Consider the following 11,860-nt stretch of genomic DNA (forward strand, 5'->3'; position numbering starts at 1 on the left):
GTCAGATGTGTGGTTAATAAAGATATTTTTCAATTCTGTAGGCTGCTCTTTTGACTGTGTCCTTTCCCTTGTAGAAGCTTTTCTGTTACATGAGGTCCCATGTACTAATTGTTGATCTTAGTGCCTATAAAATTAGTCCTTTATTTAGGAACTTGTCTCTGGTGACAATGCATTTAAGGTGATGTCCCACTTTCTCCTCTTTCAGGTTTCATGTTGAGGTCTTTAATCCTGTTGGCTCGAATTTTGTATAGAGTGATAGACATGATTGTATTTGCATTGTACCACATTCAGAAATTCAGATAGACCATTATATTTATTGAAGCTAATTTTGTTATTTTGCATTGAGTAGTTTTGGCTTTTTAGTAAAAATTAACTTGTCCACAGGTGTATGGATTTATGACTTGGTGTTTGATTTGATTCCATCCACGTGGTCTCTCCACCTCTCTTTTTCTTTCCCTGTTTCTTTTTCTTGGAATCCCCAGACTGGGATCAGAAGCCCTGTCCTTTCCTCTTCTCCTGACCAGTGATTGGCTGATCAGCACCTTATTAACCAATTAGAGGTGATGGAAAATAATCTTTATATATCACTCATAAAAGAGATACTTCAATAATCATGACAATGTTAAGACCTGAATTGTAACCAGATCTCTGGGAACAACAAACAGCATCTGAATACACAAGTATGAAAACAATCTCCAATTTTTATAGTGTGTGTGTGTGTGTGTGTGTGTGTGTGTGTGTCTGTGTCTCAAGTTGACAATAAGGACTTATAGTCCTTACATTTATTGTTGATATGACTGTGAATCTATGAACCTCTAGGTAAAGACTTCAATACTAATATCATAGGAAAAAAAACCTATAGAGTGAAACTGCATGACATTAAAGTTTTCTGTACATTCAAGTAAATGTCCCACTAAGTAGAGACAACCTATCAAGTAGGAGAAAAATCGTTTACTTCTGTATTTCATTCAAGAACTTAAAATCTAGAGTGTATTCAGGAAAAGTAAGACTAAACAGTCTCCTCACAATATTTCCAGCTAACAAACTTGTTAATGAAATGGGCCTGGATTTCTCAAAGACAAAGCACAAGTATGGAGTAAGTAGTTTTTCAAAATATTCAACAGTTTTGCTTATCAATGAAGTAAAATTTAGAACTACTTTGAGAACCCATTGCACCCCTTAGAACTGTTAACATCAAGAGAGTAGAACACAACACTTCTTAACAGATGCAGGCAAAAATTAATTCTCATTGTATAATGGAAGGAGGCTAAAGTACTCTGTTCCTTATAGAAATAATTACAAAGTTATCTCAAAAATGTGAAAAGTGTTACAATGTAACACAGCTATATAATTTTTTGGCATGTACCCAAGGCAATATATGTCTTACTAGAGAAATATTGCACATACATAATAATTGCTCCATAATTCATAATACAAGGCAATTATGTTAATTGGTGGATGAGGGCAATGTGCTAGCTATACACAACAGAATTTTGTTGATCTATAAAGGAAAGAGACATCATGATTATTTTAGGAACAGTACTGAATAACAGAAAATTTAGCAAGATAGCATAGACAGTGGAAAAATCAAAAGTTCTTTCTAAAACAAGGACATGATCACAATGTTCAAATGTATGTAAGTGTTGAGAAGAAAAGGTTACAGGCTATCAAACCAGAGAGGAAATCAAATGAGCATGGAAAGAAAGAGGTTTTATTCAAGATTGCACTCCCTCCAGCAATGAAGAAGTGTTTCCCTTTTTTCACATCTTTGCCAGAATGTGTAGTCCCTTGAGTGTTTGATCTTAGCCATTCTTATGGGTGTAAAGTGGAATCTCAGAGTTATTTTGATTTGGATTTCCCTGTTGATGAAGGACATTGAGCATTTCTTGCGCAACCACTCTGGAAATCAACTTGGCATTTTCTCATAAAATTTGGAATGGATCTACCGCAAGACCCAATACTCCTTGGTATATATTCAAAAATTCTCTATCATACCACAAGATCAATTGCTCACCTATGTTCATGGGAAGTTTATTTGATATAGTCAGAACTGGAAACAACCTAGATGTCCTTCAACTGAAGAATTGATAAAATATGGTTCATTTACACAATGGAATATCACTCAGCTATTAAAAACAAGGACATCTTGAATTTTGCAGACAAATGGATGGAACTAGAAAATATCATCCTGAGTTAAGTATCCCAGACTCAAAAGGACATGCATGGTACTCATTTGTAAGTGAATATTAGCCGCAAGTACAGGATAAACATGCTACAATCTACAGACCCAAGGAAGCCAAATAACAAGGAGGGTCCAAAATGAGGATAGTTGAATATTTATCAGAAGAAGAAATAAAATCGATATCTGAGATGGGTAGAAGGAGGAAACTTGGTGGGAAAAGGGAGGGTACCAGAGCACTGGAGGTAGGGGGCAGGGAAGTGTAGGGAGAGCAGAGGAGAAAAAAATAAAACTCAACTGTAGCTGGAGGAGGGCATCTCTAGGATGTGCCAGAGACCTGGGACAGGGGAAACCTTCAAAGGGTACATGAATGTGGCTCTAGCTGAGAATTCTAGCAGTGGGGTTGGGGGGTGGGGGGGAATAAGGAACCTGAAATAGCCATTTCCTATAGCCACTCAGGACTCACAGTTGAGGGAAAAGGACAGCAACCCACTCACAAAATCTTTGACCCAAAATGTATCCTGTCTGCCTACAAGATATGTAGTTCAAAGATAAAGCAGAGAGAGAGGGAATATCCAAGTAATGCCAGTCCAAATTGAAATCTATCCCATGGACAAGAAGCAAACCCTGTCATAATTAATGATGCTTCGTTATTCTTGCAAACTTGAGGCTAGCATAATTGTCCAGGCAGCTAATGGAAAGAGATGCAGAGACTGAGAGTCAAACATTAGACAGAGTTCTGGTAGTCTTGTGGAAGATTTGGGGGAAGGATTGAGGGACCCGAAGAAGATGAGGACTCTGTAGGAAGATCAATAGAGTCAAATAACCTGGACTCTTGGAAGCTCTCAGAGACTGAACCACCAACCAAAAGTGAGCATGGGCTGGACCTAGATTCCTCAAACATATGTAGCAGAAATGGAGTTTGGTCTTCATGGGGGTTTGGGTTCACAAACAACTGGATTGGGTCCATTTCTGAATCTCTTGCCTACCTCTGGATCCTGTTCCCCAACTTGGATGAGGAGTCAAGAGGAGGGGAAAAGGACAAATGTGTCCATACAGTGAAAAGGACTATAGAGGATATATAGAGCTACAAGATGGTGTGAGGGAAATGGAGGAGAAAAATGTAAGAGAAAAATAGAAAATTAATTTCTTTGAAAAAGTCATAATGAAATCTAACACTATGTATGCTATTCTTTTTTTTTTTTTTTCTTCTTCTTCTTCTTTTTTTCGGGGCTGGGGAATCGAACCCAGGACCTTGCGCTTCCTAGGCAAGCCCTCTACCACTGAGCCAAATCCCCAACCCTAACACTATGTATGCTAAGTAAACTTTAAAAACAAGCCCACTTAAAAAATAAAAGATTACCGTTTCATAGAAATTTTGATATTAAATAATGACAGTTCTTACAATAAAGGCCATTGTCTTAGTTAAGGTATCCATTGCTATGAAGAGACTCAATGACCAACTAATAAAGGACAACATTTAATTGGGGCTGATTCTGGGGTTCAGTCCATTGTAATCATGACAGGAAATAGGGCAGGCAAGGCAATGTAGGAGCTAAGAGGTCTACATCATGTTTTGAGAGCAAACAGGAGAAGACTGAGTCTTCAGCACTGGGCATAACTTCAGAGGGTACTGCCACAACTATGCCAACAAGGCCACACTTCCTAATTGTGCCACTTCCTATAGGTTAAGCATATTCAAACCACTACACTCCTCTCTCTAGCCCCTAAAGGTTTCTTCAAACACAGGAGTCTATGTGGCCCATAGCTAGAAATAGCATAATGCAAAATATATTTAGTCCAATTTCAAAAATCCCATAGTCTGTAACAGTCTCAACAATTTTAAAAATTCCAATGTTTAAAGTCTCTTACTATAATCCCTTAAAAATCAAAATCATAAAAGCAGATTACTTACCTCCAACATGACAGGATATACATTACCATTCCAAAACTTCATAGAGAAGAAATACTGGACCAAACTAATATTAGAAAATCAGCTGAGCAAACTCCAAATCTGAATCTCTTCAACACTTTTCTTCTTTGTTGTTTATAACAATTTCTTTCTCTTGGGCTCATTTCATTCCCTGTTAGCAGCTTTTGCCATGGCTCTAGTATGTCTATTTTGCTCTATCCAAGGAAACCAACATCACAGCTTCTTATTCTAATATCTGGTATTCACACTTGATCGTCTGGGTTTCTCCAAAGAGCTTGGGTCGCTTCTCCAACTCAGTCTGGCTGACTATACTTCACTGCTGCTTGCTGTTCTTGGTGACCATATGATAGTACTGGCATCTCTAATACACTAGGGGTTTCTCTGCAACTAGACTTCATCAATCGCCTTTCATAGGCTCCCTTCATGGGGCCAAGACTCAATTTCTTTGCATGACCCCTTCAGCACTGTGCCGTCAACTGCAACTGAGACTTCACCCTTCATTTATGGCCTTTCCTGCCCTCTCACTGTGCCAAGTCTCAGCTGCTCTCCATGACCCCTTCAAGCCTTCAAAATCAGTACCACTTGGGTGATCCTTAGAATTTGCTGAGTATAGCTGCAGTGTGAGGTACAACTTTAGTTACTGCTAGAACACAGCTTCTTTGTGCTCTCTGAAAATATGTCTAGAATATTTCACTTCAATGATGTTGGTCTCTTCTTAATTCTAACATCTTAGCTCCAAATAACCAGCATCAATTGTTTGAGTAGTTTCTGGATTCTATAAAGAGCTTCACCCATAAGCTGTTAAGGTCTGGAGATCTTTCTCACTTCCTTCCTCACTTCCTCCCTCCCTTCCATCCTTCCTTCCTCACTCTCTGCTTCCTGAAACCTTTCCACCCTTCATCCTTTCCTTCTCCCTTCCTCCCTCTTTCCTTTACTCACTTCCTTCCTCTCCTATATCATTCCTTTCTTTGAGCATGGCTATTGAAAGAAAAAAAAATTTTTTACAGCTTTTTTTTTTTCTCTGAGCTAAGGACCAAACCCAGGGCCTTGCGCTTGCTAGGCAAGCGCTCTACCACTGAGCTAAATCCCCAACCCGAAAGAAATTCTTAATATAGATTTAAAGTACAAATGAAATAAAGAGAGGTACTTGGGAAGAAAGGAAGACGCTTCTAGTAGCACAAGAGTGGCTTATCCAAAACCTACTTTCTAATGTCTTTAGTTCTTACTACTTCTATGCTCTGGTCACTCATCTCAGTGCTCAATAAAAAGAATGTGGTGGTTATTGACATGAGATGTGAGTTTCTGTGAAAATTGTGATTAGACTTTCTCTCACTTAAATGTTCATGATCTCTTCGTTTTCTTTTCCAGAAGACTCATTTTTAATTTTTTTTTATTTTACTAGATTTTTAATTTACATTTCAAATGTTATCCCCTTTCCTCATTTCTACATACTACAATTCAGGAACCCACTATCTCCTCCTGCTTCTGAGGGTGCTCCATACCCCCACCCACTCCCTCCCACCTTCCCTCCCTGACATTCTCCCACAGTGGGGCATCAAGCCTTGACAGGACCAAAGGCCTCTCCTCCCATTGATACCAAACAAGGCCATACTCTGCTACATATAAGGCTGGAGCCATAGGTCCATCCCTGTGTATGGTGCTTTAGTCCTTCTGAGCTCTGGGCTGTCTGGTTGGTTGATATTGTTGCTTTTCCTATGGGGTTGCAAACCCTGTCAACTCCTTCAGGATTTTCTCTAACTCCTCCATTGGTACCCTGTTCTCAGTCCAGTGGTTGACTCACAGAATCTGCCTCTGTATTTATCAGTCTCTGGCAGAGCCTCTCAGAAGACAATTATATCAGACTCCTGCCAACAAGTACTTCTTGGCATCTGCCCTAGTGTCTGGGTTTGGTCACCTGTATGTGGGATGGATTCCCTATGTGGGACAGATTCTGGATGGTGTTTCCTTCAGTCTCTGCTCCACATTTTGTCTCCATATTTCCTCCTGTGACTGTTTTTGTTCCCTCTTCTAAGGACTGAGGCATCTACACTTTGTTTCTCCTTCTTGAGCTTCATGTGGTCTGTGAATTATATCTCGGGTGTTCTAAGCTTTTGGTCTAATATCCAACTATCGATGAGTGCATAACCCCTAACTAAGCAAGTGAAAGATCTATATGACAACAACTTCAACTCTCTGGAAAAAGAACTCAAAGAAGATTTCAGAAGATGGAAAAATCTGTCATGCTCATGGATTGGCAGGATTAATAGAGTAAAAATGGACATAGTAGTAACTGAGGAAACAGCTATAACACTCCTGGGCATATACCTAAAAGATGCTCTGACATATAAGGACATATGCTCCAATACGTTGATAGCAGCCTTATATGTAATAGCTAGAAGCTGGAAAGAACCCAGATATCCTTCAATGGATGAATGAATACAGAAAATGTGGTACATTTTCACAGTGGATTACTACTCAGCAGTTAAAAATAATGAAATCTTAGGCAAATGGATGAAAGTAGATGTGTTTTAAATAGCACTGTGAAGACTGTATTGTGACCATAATGAAACAGAGAGGGGAGGCTCCTCTTAAATACTGTGAGAAACTTGTTTCTTAAATTTTGCTTTGCAACTTTATGCATCACCTGGGGGTTTATTCTTGATCTGTAAGCAGTGAAGATTCATCGGAAGGGAAATGGGTGAGAGGGCAGTGAATTTACCATGAAACCCTAAGACTTGGGTTTGTTACCACAACTGGGTAGAAAAAAAGACAGAACAAATGGTGGGCCACTGTCATAAAGTAGAGAGTAGTGAAAGTTTGGAATATCTAGGATTACGTACACTGTTGTATAATGTTACCAATAACAAGTACTTTGTCTCCAACAAGGTAAATCCCAAGAACTGACAGCTAAGAATTCTATTGTCCATTTGTGCTGTGGAATATAGGGGAAAAAACACAAAATTATACCCCCCTACACACACACACACTCACACAGCAATACACACACAAAATATACAAAGAGGCATTTATGTTCCAGTGTCATTTGTTTATTCAATATATATCAGGTACAAAATATAAGCTGCATTTTTAGGCATTAGGCATCTGTCAGAACAAATTGTCAAATGACTCATCCTCTTCACCTTCACATGGCAGTAGAATGGGACAAGAGATAGAAGAAACAAGTCATTATTTATAATGCCAGGAGCCATCAAAGAGAAGCTAAAAGGTAGCAGGTATCTTCCTGAGATGCTTTCACCATGGGATGTAAGTCTAAGATGGTTTCACTTCTTTAGGCAAGACTGATAAAATTATGTTTTAAGAAACTTTCCTGCTATTAATATACTTTCCTTAGGTGGCTTCTGCCAATACATGTTAAATCTTTCACTGAATCAATGCTGTTTAGAAGTTACATGTTATTTCTTGTGCAGATGAGGCACTGAGACTTAAGCCCTGCTAGCATTTGGAGTTTAGTCAGATTTATGGTAATTCCTCAGGTGACAGTGGTATGTGGATGACTGATAGAGGCTATTGTTACACAGGAAGCGGATATAAGGCTTTTCTCTGGTGTGAATTTTCTCATGATCCTGCAGGTTGGTCTTGTGACTGAAGGGTATTTTGCATGAATGTCAGGTGAAAGGTTTCTTTTGCTCATGGATGACCGCATGTACACAGAGGACTGAGAGGTTATAGAAGCCTTACTGATACTTGGCACAGAAAAAGTAACCTCTTCTACCTGGGTTTTCTCTTGTGGACTACAAGATTAGAGGGCTATTTGAAAGTTTGGGGACATTCATATGTGTATGTGTTGAGGTCTCTCTGGAGTCTCTCTTGGTGAAATTCACTTGTAGAATTTGCCCCATTATTTAGGAAAAGTTGTAGAGGCACACAGGGAGGAAGCTGTGATTGGGAAAGGAACTCTAGTACTTGCACTGGGACATCTTCAGAAGAAGGTGCCCTTGACAAATATTCTAGGGGCCTGGATGTGTCTTGAGGTACTCTTCTAAAACAGTCAACAACTCTGTAAGGGACAGTATTCTCTTCAGGCTCAGAATACTCTTCTGTTTGGGAATCCATCTCTTTTGCCGGAATTCTATCATGATGTACTTCACTAGCATTACAGAAAGTGTTGAGGCTATCTTCATTGTCATTAGTGTGGTCTAGCCTGAAGAATAATCCTGGTTTTACCTCCATAGCAATTTCTTCGGAGGAATGGGCCGTTAGGGACTCTACCGGGTACCTGAAAGTGCCTTCACTTGTCTCTCTGTCACTCTGGGTTTTTGAATAAGAAACAGCTATATCTTTAGGCACAGTGTACTGATCTGTTTGGGTAATGAGAAGAGGACCCATCTCCTCTCCAGGACTATTAACACCACTATTTCTTTCACTGGCATTCCAGGGATTGTTGCAGCCATCATCACTGCTCTCATTTCCTATGAAAATAAGACAGTCTATGAAACTGTATACCAGAAGATATTCCCTCACAACACCCCACTTCTCTCCAGTGGCCAAACTTACTTGTTGCAAAGAACATGTCTTGATGTATCTGCAGGTATGTCCTTGAATTCTCTTGTGTTGGCATTGGTGTTGCTTGCTGTTTCAAATATTCAATGACTTCTTTTAATGGCATGTTCTCGGAAAAGAGGGCTTCCTGCCCCTGCATAGAGACATGGACCTGTAAACAAAGCCAAAGGAACATTGTAAATGAATCTGTGGATGACAGAAAACCTGCCCTCAGTTTGCTTGAACGGATCACTGGCCTATGGGTTAGCTCATTTATTTAGTCCTCATATCTAGTGGTATTGTCCTGAAATTCACAAATTCTGTTCTATAAAGTCAATATTCACACTATGTCTGCAAATATTGAGTCACTTTCCAGAGGAAAACAAAAGATTAGTTTCCTAAGAGCTTTGGCCTCAAAGTTCTCTTCAACTATTCAATACATTAAAAGAAGATCAGATGGCATTTGGTCAATTTGCAAAGGAGGATGATCCCCTTCAAAAAGGTTGCTCCTTCTTGCAGGCATTGTCTCATTTTCCCATCCAAGATATTATAAGTATTACAAAACATTTGGCTTAGTGAAAAACTACCAAGGATGGGTAGGAAAAAGCAAAAAGAACATGAGTTTGGAGACTGGGAGGGCCTAAAAGTGCCCACAAAATGTCTAACACAGAATCCCCTGAGGCCTGCCATCTCTGGAGTCCCTCTTATCCATTGAACGAAGCTGTCTGTTTTGACAAAGTTTATGTTTGTAACAAAAAAGTCTCTATGGCTGATATGTTTTGGTTTTATTCAATTTGTAGTTCATTGTTATCACTCCTTCATCTGCCCCCAGGATCTTCAGCCATTAGTTTTGTCTCCTTCAAGTTCTTTCACTTTGGTGACTCCTATTCTATTGAAATCTAATGCATTGTTATCACTCATTCCATTATCAGTAATTGGTATTTTGTGTCTGGATTCTTCAGGATCTCTACTTTAGTTCTGTAATAGTTGCCATGTTCTGGCTTCTGACTACTAATTATTACTTTTTGTCTTGCAACCCATGATGTTTGCCATTTTCACTCTCAAGTAGTTGAGCCTTTCCCATCCCCCACCTCCAGCCATTAGTCATCAGTTGCCCGTCCATCCCTAACTAATTGTAGTTTCACTTTGCTGTATGAGTGGGCTTTATTTCTAACACCTACAATTCTTTGTCCATGTCACTGAATACTAGCCTAGACAACCATCCTTAACTAAAGGTGACTTTAACATCATAGCTTTTGAGGGTTGCACAAGAAGCTCATTTCTTTATTATTGGATGATTAATACAATTGACTGAAACAAGTCCAATAAAAAGCATTTGATTCCACAAGATGCACACTGCCTTAGTTCTTAGGAGCAGGACTGGACATTATGGCAGCAGTTTACTTGGATTTCAGTTTCAATCACAAAATTTTCAACTTAAAGCTCAAAGGAGTAAAAATGTGGAGTAAACTGTGAAATGGCAATGTGTTTACAGACTTAAAATTTGAAATACAGAGAATATGTGGTAGTCAACACATTTAATTCAATGCCTGGAGAACAGACAAGAGTATAATTTCTTTGAGTTTCCAGCTAACTACTGAGAAACAAGAAAATGTCAGAAATGAAAAAAATAAAGAAAACTAACTAATCAACCATACAAACAAACCAACCAAAATGTAAATTTAAAATCTAAAACACTTATAAGTGACATTCAGAAATGTCTGTCAATGACTGAGAATTATTCACATCTAAACATTGAAAGAACACACAATGCAATTATATCTGTATTAAATGTTTCCAGTTTTGAAGATATGCATTGAAGTACCAATATTGATCAAGACCTTTCTTGTGGGTGTGTGAGTATTAAATATGAATATGAGAAGAGTATGTCAACATTTCAAAGCATACTCCATCATTCTGTCACCTCAGGTTTCATAGAAGAATATCCTATTGTCATGTAGTAGACTATTTGGAAAGTGATATAGGCATTTTAAATCCCAGATTCACCCTCTCAGGTCTTGGGATCTGATCTACTGCCGTCAGATGTGTGTGTGTGTGTGTGTGTGTGTGTGTGTGTGTGTGCTGAGGTTCCAGTTCAGTCCTCATGATTGTAAGTACTGCCATGATTCAGCCATATCACAGACACAAAGTATCTCCTCTAAACACTTAATGTCTTACCCAATTGTCAATTATGCAGTCCTTTTGCCATCATGTCAATAAACTGCATTTATATGGATCTTCATCAAAAAATTGATGATACTCTCTGCTTTATTTTTGCTAATTCTTAACAGTACAAATCCTTCCTTGTAAGGCATTTGGTGGAGTGAGTATAATTTCACTAATAACAAAAGCTACCAGACCTGACTAATTTTTCACAAGTCCAAATGACTAATTTTCCTCCCAACATAGCCATCTCTTATCCCAGGTACTCACCAGGGTGGGAGGCTTCAAGCACTCATCAGTCAGCCCCTCCATGAATCTCCTCATGTTTCTTCCACTTGATTCCCACTTCTCTTTCAAGGCAAACTTGTCCTTGCAGTGCCCTGTGATGAAAAACTGTTCCAAGACCAGTTGAGCAATTATCTGCTCCTTGCTCTGCTTTTCTGGTTGCAACCATGAGGTAAAACTTTCCCAGAGTGTTTGCAGTTCCTGCTTTGCCAATGAGCCATTGCCATTTGGTGGAAAGTTGAGTTGAGCACTTGGTAAGGTGTAGATGTCTTCTCCAAACTGCACAGCAGAATGCTGGTTAGGAATAAACTCTTGATTGTCTAATTGAAGGACATTTGTTAGTGACTCAGAATAAAAGGTTTTTCTGACCTGTGAATTCATTATGGAAAGGATCCTGAGAAAGTTTCGACTATGGCAATTCAGTATGTATCTTGTGACTTTAGGATCTGTTTCAGTAGTTGGTGGTGTCCAAAAGCTACAGATTCAAAAGAGAAGAGAGAAATAATAAAAGTGAAAAATCAGTTAAAATTCTGTCATAGACGATTATATGGTTACCTGAAAGAAAATAATTCATACAAGTATTACAAAAATGTTTCAAAAAACAGAGCATAGAGAAGATGTAAAGTATAACAATGCTTGACATAACAGGAAGAAAAGTCCTGTGTCATGCGAACACTGCAAAATGTACAGTAGCTCAGGCCTATGTGCCACTGGAAAAGATGAAGTTATTGTTGCTGAACCTCAAAATTTAAGGTTTACCCTCGTTTTCCATTATAAAGTACCACAGAACAATACTATAA

General features: G+C 38.8%; 1 protein-coding gene across 1 annotated transcript; it reads right to left on the minus strand.

Moving 5' to 3' along the window:
- Positions 1–7,579: 7,579 nt before the first annotated feature.
- LOC116893423 (zinc finger and SCAN domain containing protein 4D-like) lies at positions 7,580–11,441 on the minus strand. Its single transcript, XM_032895201.1, is given in 4 exon segments — positions 7,580–7,806; positions 7,955–8,542; positions 8,628–8,784; positions 11,046–11,441. Coding segments are annotated over 4 exon segments (1,368 nt in total).
- Positions 11,442–11,860: the final 419 nt, after the last annotated feature.

Source organism: Rattus rattus, chromosome 2, assembly GCF_011064425.1.
Source record: "Rattus rattus isolate New Zealand chromosome 2, Rrattus_CSIRO_v1, whole genome shotgun sequence".
In the NCBI taxonomy this organism is placed as follows: Eukaryota; Metazoa; Chordata; class Mammalia; order Rodentia; family Muridae; genus Rattus; species Rattus rattus.